The sequence below is a fragment of the Galeopterus variegatus genome, unplaced genomic scaffold (genome assembly GCF_000696425.1).
Source record: "Galeopterus variegatus unplaced genomic scaffold, G_variegatus-3.0.2 Scaffold6, whole genome shotgun sequence".
Lineage (NCBI taxonomy): Eukaryota > Metazoa > Chordata > Mammalia > Dermoptera > Cynocephalidae > Galeopterus > Galeopterus variegatus.
In genome coordinates, this window is record NW_007726117.1 from 259,492 (window position 1) to 280,229 (window position 20,738).

The following is a 20,738-nucleotide window of genomic DNA, read 5'->3' on the forward strand; positions in this document are numbered from 1 at the left end:
CCTCGGGGCGCGCCGGGGGCGGGGAAGGCGGCGGGGCCGGGCCGGGCCTCGGTCTGCCCACCCGCGCAGTGGGGCCATGGACTGCCTCCGCCCGGCCGGCCCTGGGGGACGTCCCCCAGTCCCGGCTCCGGCAGGCAAGAGCCCGGGACGCTCACGGTCTGCGGTCCCTGAGCGCAGACGCCACCCGGGACCAGGACCCGGGGCTCGCTCCTTCCTCAGACATCTCCACCTACTTGGGGCGAGAATGTTCTTCTCCAGGACCTGACACTCCCCCTCCCCCTCCTAAGCCCTTCCTCATCCTACTGCATAATGAGGGGCATTCATGCGGAGAAAGTCACAGCCTCCTGAGTCGGGCTTGGATTTTAATTCCACCCACCTGCCCACCGAGTGACTGTGTCTGCAGGAGACCAGAAGCAGGAAATAAGGCGAGTTAGCACTCACTGGCCTCACAATTGCCTTCTCGAATAATCCCCCTACCTGCCATTTTACAGATGGGGAAACTGAGGCATGAAGTTCATGTGACTCGCTCAGGACTGCTCACCTAATAAATGACAAGCTGGGACTGGAACCCTTCAGACTGCAAACTCACAGTGTAGCTCCTTGCTCCAGTGATCCCCTCTCCCCTGAGTCCCCAGTGCTTGTGTGAGGGTCACCACAACACTCCCCAGAGCCTACTGTGCATCTAGCCCTGAGGTGGGTGTCTAGGCCCAGGGTTGAAGCCGACCTGATGTCCTGGCAGAGAGAGCCATTGGCCCTTAAGGAGTTAACCAGCCACCACCTCTAGCCCCAGATGCTCTTAACTATGACTCATCAGAACAAGTGGCTGCCATTAAAGCTGTCCTTTTGCAAAGGCATGGAACAGAAAGGGGAGGGACTTCAGCTCCCCTGGATCAGCCCTGAGCTCCAGGACTTCAGAAGAGGAAACAGCAGGGGGCAGCCTGCAGAAGCAGCCATGGTGGGAAGAGGACTTGGACCAGATCCCAGGGAGCCAGGCAGGTTAGGCTTGGTAGGGGGAGAGGTTTGGGAGCTCACTGCTTAAATCTCAACAGGCTGCCTGGAAAGGCAGTGAGTTCCTCTATCCTGTCCTTACATAAGCAGAGGCCAGATGCTCACTTGAAAGAATCATCCCACCTCTGGGAGTCTCATATATAGGCACGAAAAAGATAATTAACTACAAGAAGCAGGTTATGATGACATCCACCAGCAACTATAAGAAATCCAGATGAGGAAAAGTCTAGGGGGCTTCCTGGAGGGAGAAAGTGGGGCAGAGCTAAGCCTTGAAGTTTATATTATTTAAACACAATGACTTCGTGGAGAGGGTGTACTGGAAAGGGGAACAGCATGGATGAAGACACGGAGGTAGACTAGGGCACACTGATGACAGCCGGAGTTGTGAGGCTGGTAAGACCAGCAATGTGTGCAAAGAGGAGTCCTGGGTGATGAGGCTGGGGGACCCTATCACACGCCATGCACTTTCAAATCTCTAGGCATTTGCACACGCTGTTCCCTCTGCCTGGAACATACCTTCCTCCCTTGTCATTTATTATTTATTAATTTAAGCAGGGTGGATCTAGAAGCTTACAATTGGGAGGCCTCTTCTCTAAGAAGAATACAAAAGTACCAGTATAAAATTGCCAGGTCCTGCCAGAGCCTCAGAAGGAGCCAGGTAAGTGAGGGGTCCTGAAGCTTTAAGCTACATTAGCTCCAAGGTAAATCTCTTCTGTATTTGATCAACATTTATTAAGAACATGACACATGCCACAACTCCTGCTCAAACTGAAGATTTCAGCTCAGATGCCACTTCTTCCAGGAGCCTTTTCTCCCTGACTGGGTCAGGGGCTTCCTGGGTACCCACCCCCCTGACCTACCCTACTCACCCTGGGCTGTCACTGTCTGTGAGTGGTGTGTGTGTTCGGGGTTGGGGGAGTGGGGAGTGAGGTTTGTATGTAACTGTCTCTGTCGTTCGACTGGGAGCTTCTTTTAGGGCACAGTCAGGTTTATCTCTGTGTCTCAGTGCCTGACATCAGGGCCTGACTAATCACCACACACTAACACTGGGTCTAGCACTTTACAGTTCCTCTCTGAGGTAATTATTATAAAAATGGCTGATGCATATCAAAGGCTCATTACATACGACATATGGTGTTAAGTGTACAATCTTGATTTTTCATTTAATTTTCATTTTTAACCATGTCTCTGAGCCTCAGTTTTCTCATCAGTAAAATGGAAATAATACCACCTACTTCAAAGGGTTGTTGTAAGGATTAAGAATTTCTGCATGTAAAATGCCCAGAATAGTGCCTGGCATATGCACAGTGCTGCGTAAATGCCCTGATGATGGTTGTGGAGTGTGCTAGATACTACTTTACTCCCCATTTTTCAGATGAAAATTGAGCTTTGCCAGGTAAGCAGCAGAGCTGCCTTAGAGCTGGAGCTCTCTCCACACCAGCACAGTGGCAGTGATGCTGGAGCTGGCAAGTCAGAGTGTCCGAGGCCCACTCAGGCCATTCCTGGTCCCCAGAAGCTCTGGCCCAGTCCCAGCCTAGGGAAGTCTGTGAGACACCATCATCATCATCATTTCTGCCTCCTAACCCAGGTGACCCTACATGGATCACCCGCCCATCCCTACTGTGAACTGACAGCTGAGCCCCAGAGACCTGGAGAGCCTCCTGAGTCCTAGGTTCTTTCCTCCCCTGTCAGGGGACCTGTTTCCTGGTATGTTAAGCCTGGGATATGCCAGGCCTTCTTCCCCCCACCCCTCAACCATTTCCTCCTCTACCTGCAAGAACAAATCACCAGGGTCACCACACCTCTCAAGGCCCTGAGAACCTCCATGGACTGCTTTCATCTGTGCCATCCCTCACTTAAGAAGGCCCTCAGTAAATATCTGCTGAGTGAAACCTCCTCAAAATGCCCCAGAAAGTCTGCAGTTGGCATTACCTCCCATCCTGTAGATGAGAAAACAGGCTTGGACCAAGTGTGACTTGGACCAAGGTCTTGATTCCTTATCCTATAGGGAAAGGCGGGGAAGAGAGGAAGGGAGGAGTGTTTGAAATGGGGGTTCACAGAAGTGGGAGGTGCAAGCATGTGACAAGTGATGCCATCGTCGTGGAAAAAGCTTAAGCTGTGAAGTCAGCTCTGCCTCTACCTCTCTGAACCTCAGTCTTCCCATCTGTAAACCTGGGATAATAATTCCAAATTCTCAGGGGTTCTGTGAGGATTACTGAGCATTACTTGGGTTACCCCTTGTCCCCTTCTCCCTTCTCAGTACCCCATCAGTCCCTTCTCCCAGGCCTTTCCCTGGCATGAAGTGCCCCTCCCACACCCCTGCAGTCTTTGCCAGCCCAGGTCCCCCTTCCTCAGACTTGAGAGCCTCCCAACCCAGCTGAGCTGGTAGCTGTAAAGTGGGTTTTCTTAAAGCACATGAGCAGGTTATACGCACGGGCTTGTTAATAATTCACAAGTGAACAGGCCCATTAACAAAGGGCCCTTGAAGAGGGCTGTGACAGTCACAGCTCATAAATATCCCCTGGCAAGGGCCCCTTGGGTAGGATCTAGTCATGCTCTTTGGATAAGCCTCCATTCTTCCCATGGACTCTACCCCCCACTAGCTAATGTGACCTTGAGCAAGTTACTGCCTCACTCTGGCCCTTAGTTTCCTTCTTCTCACCAAATATAAAGGAAAGAGACAGTTGTACCAGGAGCTCAAGGGCCTTTCCTCCTCTGATGTTCACAGTTTTAGGACTCTAAAGAGCTGGGCTCTTCTGTAAAAGTCTGGTCTCCAGGAGCTGCCAAAGGTGGGTCTGAGAAAGGAGCCTGGGTCAGGCATGAGGGACAAAGAACAGTTCTGGTTGAAAAAAAGTATCAGAGTTTTGGGCCGGCCCGGTGGCGCACTGGATAGTGCGCCGCTTGGGAAGCGCGGCGGCGCTCCCGCCCAAGGGTTCGGATCCCACATACGTCTGTGGGTTCCCGCTCGCTGGCTGAGCGAGGCGCGGGAGCAACACCGAGGGTTGCGATCCCGTTGCCGGTCCCCTGTCCGGTACGAGGGCAACACTGAGGGTTGAGATCCGTTGCCGGACACGGAAAAAGACAAAAGACAAAAAAAAAAAAAGTATCAGAGTTTTAATGAGGGGTTTCTGGCATTGAGTGACATCCTGCTGGGGGGGTAGACCTTGGGCTGTAGAGCCAGGAAAACCCTTCTGGCCCACCCGTGTCCTAACTGGGCAGCCTCAAGCAAGTCATCTGGTTAGCTTGAGGCAGAGTAGGAAGTAGTTCAGAGAGCAGGTTTGAAAGCTATGGCTTGCAGCCCGGCTCTGACACCCTGGGCCAGTAACTTCATCTCTGAAATGGAGATGGTGATGGCACCAACCTCACTGGGTTGTGGCAAGGATTAAATAAGGTAGAACACATAAAACACTTGGAACAGCGCAGTGAGTACCTCCATCCTGCCCTTATATAAGCAGAGGGCCAGATGCTCACTTGCAAGAATCATCCCACCTCTGGGATAGAGTGTCTTGGCCCAGTTCCACCAGGATGAGGTGCCTGATGTCTCACCCAGTTCTAATATAATTGTCCTGTTGGAAGTCATGAGGCAAAGACCAGTCATTCATAGGATGGGGGAAGAGTTTTACTTGAAAGTGGTAGATTTCTGCACTGCTGTTGACCTGGGGAAAGACTGATCTTGGGATAGGACAAAAGCTTGGGTGTCCTGGGTTGAGAGAAATTTCCTTCTCTCTCTTGGGAAGATGTTGGAAGACATACATTGGGCTTCCCAGAAGTGGAAGTCCTTTAGGAAGGCCCTTTACAGGATGGCTGAGGGGCTTGGAGAGGAGCCATAGCATCATAAAAATCTCTGTTACTCACTCTCTGCTTTCTAAGGTGGTCTTAAAAGTTATAACCTGGTCCCAGGCAAGCTGGTGGGGAATTAGAAGGGCCTGTTCCACACAGCGGTGATTGCTATAGACTAGGTGTCTGCGTCCCCCCAACATTTGTACGTTGAAATCCTCACCCATGCTCTTTCTCTTGCTCCTGACATTTTGCCATGTGACACCTTGTGTTGCTGTGAAGAGTCACCACCCACCAAGGCCCTCACCAGATCTGTTCCCTGGACTTTGGGCTTTCCAGCCTCTGAAACTAAACTAACTTCACCCTTGTGGAACTAACAATCTATGAGCCCTCCCCACCCCAAAGTGGCTACTGTTCGGATGTGGGGATCCTTCACCAGGACTGCTCCCTAAGCACAGGGTCTGACACTGACTCAGATACCAAGGGAGGGATTTCTCCAGAACAAGCCATCAGACTGTGGGGGAGAGGGATGAAATCCAAGCATAGTTCCAGCCTGTCCAGTTGTGAAAACTCATCCCTAGGCTGGCCCGTGGCTCACTCGGAAGAGTGCGGTGCTGATAACACCAAGGCCACAGGTTCGGATCCCATATAGGGATGGCTGGTTGGCTCACTGGCTGAGCGTGGTGCTGACAACACCAAGCCAAGGGTTGAGATCCCCTTACCGGTCATCTTTTAAAAAAAAAAGAAAAAAAGAAAACTCATCCCTTACTCTGATTCTCACAATGAAAATAAGTCAGATAATGAAAACAGTAGGCCTACTTCTTAAATACCTTTTAATGTTCTGCACACTGCACAATGTGGGGCTTGCGATGTTTTTGTTGTTTAATAAAAGAGATGTAATAAAACAAAACAAAACAGGAAAAAGAAATCCTCAGCCATAAGGTGAAGGTATTAGGAGATGGGGCCTTGGGGAAGAGATTAAGTCATAGGGGTGGAGCACTCACAATTGGGATTAGTGTCATTATAAGAGGGCCAAGAGAGACCCCTCACCCCTTCCACCATGTGAGGACACAGCAAGAGGCACCATCTATGAGCTAGAAAGCAGGCCCTCGTCAGACATCAAATCTGCCTTGATCTTGGACTAACCATCCTCCAGAACTGTGAGAAATACATTTCTGTTGTTCATAAGCTACCCAGCTTATGGTATTTTGTTATAGCAGCCCAAATGGGAACAAACTAAGACAGGTGATAAAGTAGACTCACAGGGAGCACACCCCCACCAGACCAGGGTGGTAGTGGCAGTCAGGGAGAGAATGGCTGGGTCTGGCAAAGCCACAACCACTGGAGGGTGGTGGGTGGCACACAGAGGGGGCCACAAGGGACTCTTCAATTTTTAATTCTCAGGACATCAAAACCAGCTGAGGGACTCTGACAGGGATGGGTAGGGGTGCTCCAAATAAATTAAAATTTGGGTACTTCATGAAATTACAGCTTCATTTTGAGGCCTGCTCAGTGGCCACATCTATGTCACAATGCACAATCACCACTCCCCCTTGTTTTAACTGTTTCTCCTTCCGTCCTCTCCCAGCCCACTTGGCTAAGTGGGAGGAACATGACTCCACCTGTCAGGGCACAGTGATTGGCTGAAGGAAGGGCCAATCAGAATATTCTTCCGAGCTTTTTGCAACTAGAGCTGGTGGAGAAGGCCCTAAGGCTCACACAGCACCTTGTCGGGCACTGTTCTCAGTGCTTTACATAAATGAATTCATGCAATCCTCACAAGTCCTAACTTTACCCTTATTTTACAGAGGAGAAAACTGAGGCACACGGAGGTAAACAACCTGTCCAAAGTCATACTGCTAGAAAGTCTCAGAGTCAGGGTTCAAAATTAGCCTATGTGGCTCCCAAGTACTTTTCACTGCTTTGTCTTACTGTCCTTAGACTAGAGCTTGGAAGCTGCTAGTGGAGAAGCAGGTGAGCACAAGGAGAGAATGGAGCTGGCCACAGAGAGAAACTGAGTTGAGAAGCTAAATTTTCAGAGAAAGACAAAACAACTCAAGCAACTCAGGTCACAGATTTGAAGATATTTCAGGAAATGTGGCCTGCTGGCAGAATAATTTATTTCTCAGTGACCTCAAAAAGGACCCCAAGTGTCCCAAATAGGAATTCCTCCATAACTGATACTGTAGGACAAAGGTTACTTGGCAGTCTTTCGTGGTATAGTCACCAGGGATTAAAGTTCTGAGGGGCCACAATGTGCCTCTCACAGTACAACCCTCTCCTACCCTCTAGAGCTTTCTTCAGCAACCGGCGGGTAGGTCAGAATCCTGGGATAAGAAGCTTCAACATCACAGAAACTTTGAATTGTGTTTATTTTTGGCAGCTGGATCCAAACCCTTGACCTTGGTGTTATAAGGCTGCACTCTAACCAACTAAGCTAACTGGCCAGGCTGAAACTCGTAATTCTACATCACATTGTCAGCAAATCACAAACACCTCAACTCGCAGGATATGAGAATCACAGAGCTGAACACTGAGCACTGGCCTTGAGTCCGGACTAATTCCCAAAGGAAGGAACCCCAAAGCCACCCAAAGATTCCAGCCATCAAATTAGAAACTCCTAGCCTGGAGGCATTTGAGAGCTCCTCTAGCTCAGGCTCAAACCAAGAGCAGGAATTCTGTCTACGGCAGCCCCAGCAGGCCCCCAGCCTCCGTGGCTGGGCCCCTCCATTCTTGGGGAGGTCTCTCCCTCCCACAGCAGCACTGCCACTTAATTACTCTCTCCGAAGCAATCTGTCTACCTGCACTTCCCCCTTTGTTTCTGGTGCTGTTTCCTACCATGAGTGGGGGCTCTGGTATGGCTAGGAAGGAGGCCTATTTGTAGGCCAAGTAGGTGGTGGTCTGCATCGTGAGATGCACGGGCATCGGGAACAGTCTCATTTCCTTTTCCCAACAGTTCCCAGCCACCCAATCCTGGAATCCCACCACTGACTCCCAAACCTTTCTGAATCCCCTCTGTTCAATGCAAATACCCTGGAAGACTACCTCACACCAGTACCAAGAAGGGAAGTGAACTCACATTTACTGAGCACAGAATATAACCCAGTGGCTGGCTGTTAAATCCTTTACAAATGTGACTTCACTAAGTTTTCACACTGCTCAGTGAGTAGCTATTATTTTACAGCTGAGTAAAGTGAGGATCACACAGATCAAGTAACTCAGTCAAGGTCACAGAGCCAGTAAGTAAGTGGCAGGGGTTGATTACCCCTCCCAAGTCCATGACCCTTAGCCATGCTGTGGGACACAGGGCAGTGTGGAAGGTGGGGGGTGACAGTGGAGAGGTGACAGGTCCTGAGCTGGGAGAATGGAGACCCAGGTTTGAGCCTCAGGTGTGAAACCTTGTGGGGCAACTGGGAGTCAAAAATTCTCTGGGTATTTGTGCCCAGTAAGTTCCAGCTGAAGTATACAGGCACATGTGTGCAGGCCCATGGAGGGTTGCAGAGGCCTCTGCTTGGCCAAAGGTCTCCTTCTCCCCCTCCTCCACCCAGTCTCTCACCAATCATGATTGATGATGTGGGGTCTTATCATCTCCAAACCTGCCCATTCACCACTTCTCAGTTCTTCCTTCTTAGCTTCTTTCCCCCGTTCCCTCCATTCTCTTAATTCACACCAACCATCTCTCTCCTGGATCATTACGCCAGCCTCCCCTCTGGTCTCCCTGCCTCCAGTCTCCCGCCATACTGTATCATCAGCAACATATGCACACTGGGTACTCGGAAAGAGCCCTGGTGCCCACAGGACAGAGCACAACTGGATTCTCCCCGGCACGCAGGTCTGATGTAGGCAAGAAACCCATCTGGATACAGCCAGTCCTCACCACCCCAGCCAGAGGATCTAACCCTCCTCAGAAATCATTCCCTCATGTCCTCATTAAAACTGAAATGCACTCTGTGCGCCATTCTGTGCTGGGCTCTAGGGACAAGAGGGCCCACATCCCCTCCCCATCTGTAGTAGGGAAACAGAAAAGGAGTAGGTGACCTTGCCCTAGTGTTGAAATGGTCTGTCCACAGAATTGTTTCTCCATAGGGTAGCATGGTCATCTTTAAATAAGTAAACGCCCTGCCTAAAGCCCTCTAAACACCCCTCAGGCTTTGACAGGAGCTGTGTTCACTGCCTGGAAAGCTCTGGGCATAGTAGATTTTACTGTGCATCACATTGCCTTACTGTAAGCCTTACACAGCATCTCTTTCTGATGTTCACTTGCTTATCTGTCTACTTGTTTATGTGTGTCTCTTCCACTAGAACATGGTCTCCAAGAGCAGGGGCCTGGATGTCTGAAGTAACACCGTATCCACAATACCTAGCACAATGCCTGAAACTTGGTAAGGTCTGTTAAAAGACTAAATGAGAGCCACGAAAGGGAAGCCAAGATGCTGGAGCTGAAGGTGATGATCCTGACCCAGAGATGGGGTCAGAAAGGCTCTCCAAAAGAGGCCACCTAAAGTTGAGTTTTATGGAGTGAGTGTCAGGAGTGAAGAGATGGCATTCTAGAAACCCTGAGTAACCCCAGCATAGTTTTGAGAGCACTACAAGGCCAGCTGGTATTGCTGGAACAGAGGGAGGGTCAGGAAGTGATGGGAAATAGCCTGGATAGGTCACAGACCCTACCCTCAAGAACCTTGAACTTTTAACATCTAAGCGATGGAGAGCCAGGCAAGGGTTTTAAAGCAGAAAAATGATATGGCTTGGTTTGCACTTTAGAAAGGATGCATGGAAAGGGAGAGACTGGAGGAGCTGGGAAAGTTAGGGACTGTTGCAATAGTTCAAGGGGAATGAACAGCTCTGAGAGACATCCAGGAGATAAAATCAGCAGGACTTGGAGACTAGGGTGAGGGAGGGAGGTGTCAGGGGTGACTCCCAGGTTTCGGGCTTGGGCAACTGGGTGGATGACTATGCCATTCACTGAGATGGGGACACAGGAGGAGGAACAGGTTTGGGGGTGAAGATGTTGTGTATGGTTTGGGGCTGCCAAACTTGAGGTGCTCATAGGACAGTGAGATGGAGGTGTTGGGGGAACAGTTGGATTGTCCTCTCCCCAGGTAGCAGGGTGAACTTCAAAAGTGTAAACATGAAAGATTTGTGGGGAGGGTCAAAGCTCAGAAGAGAGAACAGGGCTGTCCCCTCTCATGGGAACACACCTGGAAGCACCAACTCATCCAGGAGATGGGTGACAGCTGGGGAGAGGATGCATAAAAGAGAACAATGACACATCCCTGAAGGGCTGACCTTAGAGGAGCTGTGGTGCACATAATTCCACCCTCGGCTGGGACCCAGGATTTCCTCCCACACTGCTGCCTTTGGATGTGGACACAGGGGGACAAGTGTGCCTGCTTTCATCCCTCTGGGCCTGCAGGGTGCCCACAACTTGGCTCATGCAGAGTTAGTGGAAGGCTGAGCAGAGACGCGGCTGTCCAAACTTAACCACCAGCCCCGCCTGAGGTCCAGTTCACCAAGTTGCTGTCGCAGGTGGCCCACAGGTTGCCGCTGTGACAGCGGGGCTCAGGTGGGACCGGGTGGGGGTGCTGCATCACCTCATCTCCAGGCCCGGCCTGCTGGGGGCGATAACACCCAGGGAGCACGTGGGAATGGGAGAGGCGCTGGGCTGTGCCTCCCGGGGGGCCCTCCGGCCATGACCCCTGCGCCTAGCAGGCCGCACACTGTTGTCTCCGGCTGTGCCCCTCAGTTGTTCCTCCCGTTGGCTGTGTCCTCCAGCGGCCCCTCCGTCCCGTCCGCGCTTCCCGCCAAGTCCCCGCCCCCACCCGGTACCTGCGGTCGCTTTTCCCTAAGGCCGCTCCCTTCCAAGCAGTCAGAAAGGCCATGGGCGCGGGCCGAACTCGGACAGGGGCGCGGGCGGCCCCTCGCGGCGGCGGCCGCGGTGGCTCCAGAGGCAGCACCTGGACGGGGCGGGACCGGCGGCTCCTCCCCGTCCTGCCGGGAACCTCCCTGCCCAGCAAGGGAGTCGGTTTCCCTGGAGCGGGTCTGGTGTCCAAAAGCAAGGCAAGCCCACTCCCATCCAGAACCAGAGGGGATCTCGAACACGTCGAGGCCCATAACTGGGCACAGACTGAGGCCCAGAGGGGACCAGAGATTTGTCCAAGATCACACAGGGGGTCTGTGGCAGGCCTCTCCTCTCTTCCGGCCTCCATACTGATGGGCGTTGTGATGGCCCTACCAGGGTCTCTGCTAGACAAAGTGGTGCCGCCAATCCCGTTTCGTCCTGCCTCCCCACAGAACCAACTGGCCTTGCCAGGACTGTGCCTGGATGGGGTTGCGGGCTTTGGGCTGGGTCAAGTGCAGGGCACAGAGCAGGAGCAGCAGGGGGCTGGCAGTGGAGCAGGGAGTTGGGAAGGCTGCCTGGGCCTGAGAGTGGAGACTGGGACATGACCCAGTCCACTGACTTCTGATAACCAGTCCCTCACGGGACGTGGGGGACAAAGGGTAATCAGTCACAGCTTATCTCCACTACAAACTTTCTTTGAAACCCCATATTTTACCTTAAGTCATGTGCATTTTTGGTTATTTTAAATTACTAGGGCAAGAGGAATTAGCTCTGGAGCAACATGAACCCCTGGTGGTGCAGTCCAGCAGGCTTCTATGGGAGGTTCAACTAACGACAAGTAGCAGGGGAGTATCGCAAGGGGATATTTGAGGACTACTCCAGCCAGCTCCAGCATCAAGAATGGTCTCAGGTGACCCTGGAGAGTTCTCTCATGAGAGAGGGAGGGGGTTAAACACAGGCCAGGGGCAGAGTGGCTAAGGAAGAGATTCTGTCTCCTTTTGGGCTGGGTCTGTATCCTAGGAACTTGTGGAATACAAATCTCATGTCCAATAAATGGTGACTGATTCTGATGAGTTAGGTGTTCTCTAATGTGCCAAGCCCTGAGCCAGGCATTCTACACAAATTCTCATTTATCTTTATCTTATTAAATACTCATCCCCATTTTACCAGTTAATGAAACTGAGGTTCAGAGGAGTTAATTAACTTCCCTGAGACAAAGTTTTGGAGCCAGGTCTTAAACCCAGGCCTGCCTGCCCATCTGGTGCTTTCCTCCCACCCTGCTTATGATCCACAGCAGGGTGGTCATGGAGTGGCAGACCCTGGGCAAAGCTACCCAGAGGGTGGAAGCTCCTAGGACTATCTGGGCAGGTTCTCTCACATTTCCTTGGTAGGCAGCAGAGAAGATATGACCTTTCCCTCTTTCTCTTAGCACTCATGTCATGGTTTTGGCAGATCAACAAGGGCCTGAGAATGCTGCCTATCTGACCACAAAGCTAAAGCTTTCAGATCTGGAAATTCCAGTTACAGTGCACCCAAGGGCCCAAACCCCTCAGTCCACAGAGCTTTGTCCAGCTTGGCAGCACTGGCCACTGAAGATAACCAACTTTCTTCTGGGCTCACAGGCCAGAATACCACAGGGCCTCAGGAGCCTGATCTCCTACAGGCTCAGAGCCCAGTCTACTGATGAGAATTAAAGTCCCACTCAGTCTCTGAGCCCACAGCCGACACCACTTACTCCAGGAAGCCATCCAGTATATCCCCAAAGGAGGGGTCTCTCCCTCTTCAGAAGTTTTGTTTTTTCTGTCTCAAAGAATTTAGCACTACATATTTTTTTGTGTGTGTCTTTTTTTTGTGTGTGTCCGGCAACGGATCGCAACCCTCAGTGTCACGCCCGTACCGGACCGGGACCGGCAACGGGATTGCAACTCTGGGTGTTGCGCCCGCACCTCGCTCAGCCAGTGAGCAGGAACCGGTCTGTACGTGGGATCCGAACCCTCGGCGGGAGCACCACCGCGCTCCCAAGCAGCGCACTGTAGCAGTGCGCCACCGGGCCGGCCCAGCACTACATATTTTTTAATCCTTATATTAGCTACCTATAATCATATCAGTCTCACTGTTCAGATTTCTGACTGAAGGTACCAGAGAGCATCTCATATCTGTGTCTCCACAGAGCCTAGCATCACTGCTACACATAGTAGGTATTCAGTGTTGAGTAAATGAAGAAGGAACTAATATCTATCAAATTTCTACTCAGTGGCAGACACTACATTGAGGGCCTTTATATACATTACTTCTAATCTGGACAACTTTATTTAAAGAATATTTGAGTCAGAAGTTTAGAAATGTTCCTAAGATCAAATCAGGAGCTGGGATTCAATCCCAGGGATCTTGAACAAGCCTTGTTTCCTATTCTTCTTCATCATCATCTGTTTAGATCTATGTTAGGCATTATTCTAAACTCTTCACATGTACCAACTCATTTAACCCTCAAAATAATTCTATCTTGTATGTCCTTTTACAATCCCAGTTTTTATAGTTGAAAAAGTGAGGCAGAGAGGGATTAATAATTTGCTTAAGATCATACAAGTTAAGTGAAAGAGTTGAGACAACACAAGCAGCCAGACTTCAGATTTTGTATCTTAACCCTAGCCCCAGTCTGTCTGCCATACAAGCTTAGAATGCACAAAGCACTTATGAAGCACTTTCCCAAGCTTATCTTATTTTGAATCTCATAACAACCCCTAGGTAGAGTAGGTTTAATTCTTCCCACTCCCCCTCGCTCTGTAATTAGTCTGCCTAGGTTAGAATCTTTGCATGTGACTTCAGACAAGTTAACCTGTGTCTCAGTTTTCTCATCGGTAAAATGAGGACAATAACAGCACCTATTACAAGGGTTGTTGTAAGGATTGAATGAGTTAATGCAAACAAAACAGAATAGTGCCAGACAGTGCATAAATTGGAGGGAAATAAAATGTTCTGTATAAATGAACTTTCAAGATAACTGAAGCTTATCACCTTTAATCATAGATTGACATTTTCCTAAAATATATTCTTACTTTTTTGTCTTCTTAAACATGGGCATAACAGCTCTTACTTAAGTGAATATCGGCCATGTAACAGGGACCAAGACTTTACATCAATCATCTTTAATCTTCACAACAACGCTGTGAGGGAACTGTTATCTCCATTGAGGAACAGAGAGGTTAAGAGATTTACCTAAAGTCACACAGCTAGGAAATGGTAAGGCCAGAATTTAGACACATGTTTTTTTGTTTGTTTGTTTGTTTTTTTATAAAGATGACCGGTAAGGGGATCTCAACCTTTGGCTTGGTGTTGTCAGCACCACACTCAGCCAGTGAGCAAACCGGTCATCCCTATATAGGATCCGAACCAGTGGCCTTGGTGTTATCAGCACCGCACTCTACCGAGTGAGCCACGGGCCGGCCTAGACACATGTTTATTAGGGTCTAGGTTCCTTCTACAAGGCCAGGAACCTTTTCAGGAAGCTGCAATGAATCAGTTTTGAGAACACCAGTTCTTGTGCTCATATGTGGTTTAGGCAACATTCTGCAAGGCAGTAGGGTACAGGACTCCTAACCTGCTTCTGTCTACTCTAAGACCAGAGTTTCAATCAGGTAGGGCCTCTTCCCCATCCAGGTCTTCATACGTCGCAGTGCCTGGAGGGGTCTTTAACTCAGGCCTTGAATAATATCACATAGAGGCCCACACTGTGGATGAGTACAATTCAGGGTTGTCTCAATCTTGCATGTCCAACCACCATTAAAAGGCCCACAGGCTGAGCAATCAGTTATGTTCAGAGTCTCTCCTGTACGTCTTACAGACCCTCGAATGGGTGTGATGGGGGCTTCCTGCTTAGGGCCTACAGTTGCTGAGTCTTGATCTCTAATGCTCAAAGGGCTGCCCTTAAGACCAAGTGTGCAAAAGGCAGCCTGGTGTGGTGTAAGAGCAGGCCTCAGAGCTGACGCACCCAGGCCGGAACCGGGCTTGAACAACATGCCCCAACACAGGAAAGGACAAGTCACTTCCATCTCTCTATACCTCACTTATTCTATCTTGTGAGGCTTAAAGAAAATAATATATATACATTAAGAGACTTAATGCCAGACTCAAAGAAGGTCCTCAATAAGTGTCAGTTATTTTTCCCCACCTCTTTTCCTTCCCACAAAATAACTCACTCATCTCAAGTTTTGACTCCAGAGGAAACAGAAAGAAAGGAGAGACTAAAAATAAACCCTTAGGTCTTGGGTAGCTGAACACATTCTATATACTTAGTAGGGTAGGGAAGAAAAATGGGTGGGATCTTTCTACAGAGACACACCTTCCTCTCTATAAATTAATCTTTCATATCATTCACCTACTAGATACGTAACATTAGGACCTACATTTCTTATTTGAAGAGATTTTTAAAACCACTTGCTTTCAAACATTTTATCTTGTGATCCAGTACATATTCAATAACAAATTTAACATACCGAAAATTTACGTACAACGAATCAAAGTCAACCCAGAGACATTATAGCTATCCAACCAGCCAAACCAGACTGTAACCTGATTAAACATATTAATCTAAAAAACATGTCCATCAGAGGGGCCCAGGTGGCCCTGTTTGAAGAGATAGAGAGGAGCCTTAAAGGCAGGAGGCATCCAAGCACCAGGAAGGGACAGGGAGTCATGTTCAACCTATTGTGGGCACTCAAAGCCCTACGGCAACTTTATTTTTACTGGTAAGTGACATTCTGGTCTCTATATCTGTCCCTGTGAACTTGCTAAATGGGAACTCTGTCTCTTTTTTTATAGATCAAAATCAGTTTTCTAAACTTGAAGGTCAGACCTTGGACCAGGTTGTATTCACTAAAGTAATGAATGCCACTTAAATAAGGCCTCCTGAGAGAAAGTCTGCTGGCCTTTCCAGGTCAACAGAGCCCTAACATCAAATGGTGTCCTTGTTAGGGCTGTGCTTTAAAAAGATAAAAAAAATTCACAGTCACCACGTATGCTTTTACTAATGCTAGTAACAGAGCAGCAGAATAGTGTCCTGAGGACACCTCCTCTGGAAAGCCTTCCCCTTTCCTCTCAGCTACTATTCGTTCCCTCCTCTGGGTGTCCCAGCACTCCTATGTCAGTGAACAATGTTGTGAAATTAAATTTATCTAGATGTCTATCTCCACTAAAGGCAAGGCTCTCACAAGTTTTCTGTGTCTCTGGCCCTCACAATAAGTCTTAGCAAAGATCAATGAAATGACAATGACTTTCTCACTGTGCATTTTCAAAACTCTGACAACATAAAAGTTTTCTGGCAGTAAGAGCTACACTAAAGATCCATGCATGCAAAAACAGCAATTTAATATAAATTTTTTTTCAGTAGAACAGAGTAATTGAACATGGATTCTGGAGCCAGAATGCCTAGGTTTAAATGCTACCTCTGGCACTTTTTACCTTTGTGATCTTGGTCAAATTATTTCACCTCTTTGTACCTGCAGAGAAAGTGAAGGAAAATGGTCAGGGTCCCTCAGATGTTCAGAATCTTGCCGAGCATTTGATGTAAACATGCATGTGTGCCCAGGTGTTCCTTGGCTGTCTAATGTAATTGTGTATGTGTGCCCAGGTGTCCTGGGTTATCAGACTTAAGTATAAAGGACAAATGGCTCTGATCCATGGCGCCCTCTGCCCCCCCCCCCCCGGGGGGGGGCTACTGCTGCTGGAGGCTGTTGCTGCAAGCTGTTGCTGCCAGTGCCCCCAGGATGCCGAGAGGCCACCGCCACTGCTGCTACTGCTGAGGACTGAGCTCGTGTCGTCTGCCAATGGCTCCCAGGGTCTTTCCCAATTACCTAGCATGGACCTGCATGAGGGGGGTCTGGTGACCCAGCCTGGCATGTGAGAGGTGTGGGGACCCTGTCCGTACAATGGATTTGAAGAGGCTGAGCCCTTGCCCTGACAATACAAATGGAAACTTAGTATAACTAAAATAATGAAACGTTTTGGCTTTAGTTATGAATTGCTTTAACAATACAATTGGCATAGTCACGTAGCAATACAGTACCTAAGCCTTCTCATCTGTAAACTGGGAATGACAGTACCAACTCAAAGGATTGTTACAAAGATTAAATTAATCTGTATATATAAAGTGCTTCAAATAGTTCTGGGCGGGCCGGCCCGTGGCTCACTCGGGAGAGTGCGGTGCTGATAACACCAAGGCCACGGGTTCGGATCCTATATAGGGATGGCCAGTTGGCTCACTGGCTGAGCGTGGTGTGGACGACACCAAGCCAAGGGTTGAGATCCCCTTACCAGTCATCTTTAAAAAACAAACAAACAAACAAACAAATAGTTCTGGGCACATATAAGAGTTAGCTTGCAATTATCATTATTTTTTTTTCCCCCTTTTTTGACCAGTAAGGGGATCGCAACCCTTGGCATGGTGTTGCCCACACCGCGCTCAACCAGTGAGCGCACTGGCCATCCATATATGGGATCCGAACCCGCAGCGAGAGCGCCGCTGCGCTTCCAGCGCCACACTCTTCCGAGTGAGCCACGGGACGGCCCAAATTATCATTATTTTTTAAAACTATCCACGAGAAAGATTGGAGGTGCTGTGCAGTAATAAGTAAAATCTACATATCAAGTATGGTATGACAATGTACAACAGCATCAGGACTAAATAAGTGGATTTAATAAAACTCGTAGGAGAACAAAGAGATTTAGAAGTTATGTGCTACTCCAGTGGTTCTCAAAGTGGAGTCCCTGGGCCAGCAACATCACCTGGGAATGTGTTAGAAATGCAAATTCTGGGGTCCGACTCTAGCCCTACTGAGTCAGAAACACTGGGGGTGGGGTCCAGCAATTCAATCTTAGCAACAACAGATCTTAGCAAAAGTCAATGAAATGACAATGACTTTCTCACTGTGCATTTTCAAAACTCAAACTGTGGAGAGCTTTACTGCTTTAAAAAGTCCTCTGGGTGATCCTGACGTTTGCTGAGTTTTGAGAACTACTCCTTTCCCCTCACCACCTACATCTAATCATACCCTAAGGCCTTTTAATTCTCCTAAATTGTTCTCAAATCTGTCTCCTTCTCTCTGGCCTCAGTCACAAGCACATTTTAGGTCCTGACCATCGCACCGGGACGTTGTTAACAGCTTTCCACCTGCTCTCCCTGCCAAGGTTTTCTCCTAAAACAATCCCCTAAATCGCCATTGATGGGATCTTTCTTACACACATACAAGAACATCTCACTCTTTTACCCACAACTCTAGATACACTGAGCTACTTCAAACTCTTCAAAACTTACTCTCTGCCTCTCTTTTTATGTATTCTTTCCAGAGCCTTGTCAGTGCTGGCAAATTATTTTTGCTAGCCTTGTGGTTTCAAAAGTTGTACAAGGGTACTTCAAAAAGTTCATGAAAAGACTCGTTATCTTTTAAATCTATTTTTCCACAAACTTCTTGAAGTACCATTGTATTTCTTTAATAAAAAGGCTGGTCATTTTTCCTATACTGTTGTTAAGGATCAGATGAACTAATATATGTAAAGCATTGAGGATCATGCCCGGAGCTTAATAAATGTTATTTGTTATTATTATTATTTATCATGTCCTGTTCCTAACATTTCCTATAAGCAAATTTTTTTTTACACAAAATGAAACAAAGCATGGTAAACTGGAAAGAGTATCATGCTTGGAATCAGAGAGACCAGAGTTCTATTCCTGGTTCACCTACTTATTAGGTGGGTGATCTGAAGCATATTATTTTAACTTTTTTGAGCCTCAGTTTCTCCATTTCTAGAATAGGGGATAATAACAGTACCTACTACTTAGGGCTATTGTGAAGATTAAACAAACAAAACACACACAATTGCTAGTACAGTGCTTCACACATAATGTGCATTCAATAACCAATAGCCATTTTCACTATTAATAATGAAAATAATGAGTTTGTTTACTTAAAACAATTAATATTAAAAATCTGTCAAATTCAAATCCTTTAGAACAATCCTGTGAGCTAGGTATTATGATATTCGTTGTATGAGGAAAATGAGGTCCAGAGATGCCAAATAACTTTCCCAAAGTCATCTTCACATTACTTTCTCAAAAAAGACAGAACAGGGATTCAGTCCCAGGATTTTTTTAATTTATTAGATCACAGTGCCTTCCAAGAGTCCACGTCGCAGATTCTTATTCAACAAATACATACAAAGCCACATGTTTCAGGCACTGTATCTATGCATACACACTTCCTATATTTCTTTCACAAAAACAGGACATGATAACTAAAATAACAGTTAACATTTATTGAGTATTCTTATACCCGTTCTGTCCCAAACACTGTACACCTATTAATCTATGCTGATTATATACCTACTCCTCCTTGAGTGAACATAATCAGAGAACAGTGCAAAACTCTATTGCAAATTTGATATATGGGTAGTATGCTTTATTATTACTTAAAGTTTATTGTTCTCATAATTACAGGCTACAATTTAGAAGTATGAGACATAGGAGAAAATTCTATAGAGCCCAAATAAACCTGAACCATTATGCAGAAGATGGTCAAAACTTTGTAAGTAGTGCCACTTAACTCTTGACAATACTTATCCATCTTTTTCAAGCATAGGCCCTGGAAGCCAGAGTCAACAACATAAAATATCACAAACAACTCTAAGACATTCATCCTACACAAGCAAGCATGGAGATATAGATACATATTTATATAATATATACATATTTTAATATTATATTGGTCCACTGAGTACACATATTTTAACAAAAGATAAGAATCTATGTAATCCAGTTAAACATACATAAGGTTAGGGTACAATTATAACATCAAAAGTTGGTGTTTATATAAGTTACAGATATTTAATATTTTCCAGAATTTTTTTCTAACTAAAAAAAATTTTTTTAAAGCATTTCAAACATTTGTTCATTTTCCCAGTGCAAAAGAAGGTTGTTCAAGTCAACTTACCTTTTTCCTGAAGAGTAAGGGGAAGAACCCCCCCCAAAATAAAAAGAAAGAAAAAGAAAAACCCCCAAAACTCCACCACCTACCACAACTCCCAACACTACCTTCTCAATCAACTGTGCAGTAAATCCTTAGGTCACTGGATTTATCAAAACTAAAGCCTTGTGATTATGATTCAGCCCTTGCTTCATATGTATGACTTTTATGCTGAAATGTTTCTATTTACAAAAGTAGAAAAAAGTTAGAAGTGCAAGAAAGTGGTTTAACTTTGTTTTAAACTGCAGCAGTCCAATTGTGTGTGGAAAGAATAAAAGCACCATTTCAAGATGAAATGAATCGGATATCTTGGAATTTATTTATAGGCTAAGCAATAAATTACTCTGATTAACAAAGATCAATACCACGTTAACTTGGTGACCCCATATATTTTTAATTAGTTTTTAAGTGCATTTTTCTTAATCTCAGTATTCAGTACATCATCTAAGTCAGTAACGTATGTTAAAAAACAGTTAAGATTACAATTTACAGCCTACTTCATAGTCTATTTCAAATTTAGCTTGTCTGTTAGGTCAGTTTTACAGGAAATGGGCTTTTAACACACGAAGAGTTTTGATAATTTGGCAGGTCTTTTCTCTCCCAGTTAAAGAACAAAAATTTTTTTGCTAGCTTGCCAATTTTATAGGTGAAAAACATGAAGAGAGTAAATAAACTAATTTAAACTGCAAAGATGGACAAAAAGCAATATGATAAAATATACATCACTTTTTCACTTGTACTCAGTGAAACTAGTTTTTACATTTCAAGTAATTGAGCCTTCATTAAAGAAAACAAAAATATATATGAAAAATTAAAGTACCTTCCAGTTCTAGCTTGCTAAAGTTTCTTCTGCAAAAGTATAAAAATAAACTTATCATAAACTAAAGAGGGCAGTGCCATAGCAAATGCAGAATGGCTGTCATGTTAAGATTTTTGCTTACCTTATACTGATTGGTATACTGTAGGTGATTAATTTTCTCCACTGTCTAGCACTAAAAGTAAACATTTTCTTACAAATTTTATTTGTAAGAAACTGATTTTATTAATTAGCAAACATATGGAGAGGTATCTGTTGATTTAAAATTCTTTAAATCCAGAGA

The 20,738-nt window shown here is 46.7% G+C and overlaps 2 protein-coding genes across 2 annotated transcripts in view; both read right to left on the minus strand.

Annotated features, from left to right (window-relative positions):
- TTC39A (tetratricopeptide repeat domain 39A) overlaps positions 1 to 10,710 on the minus strand; it is a 54,902-nt gene extending 44,192 nt beyond the window's left edge. The window contains exon 1 of the mRNA XM_008575806.1: positions 10,612 to 10,710. Coding sequence (XP_008574028.1) covers positions 10,612 to 10,664 — 53 coding nt within the window. The 5' untranslated portion in view covers positions 10,665 to 10,710. The remainder of the gene's footprint in view (positions 1 to 10,611) is intronic.
- An 8,635-nt stretch (positions 10,711 to 19,345) lies between these two features.
- The window catches only part of EPS15 (epidermal growth factor receptor pathway substrate 15), a 133,401-nt gene continuing 132,008 nt past the window's right edge, over positions 19,346 to 20,738 (minus strand). The window contains exon 26 of the mRNA XM_008576173.1: positions 19,346 to 20,707. The gene's annotated coding sequence lies outside the window, so the exon portion shown is untranslated. The remainder of the gene's footprint in view (positions 20,708 to 20,738) is intronic.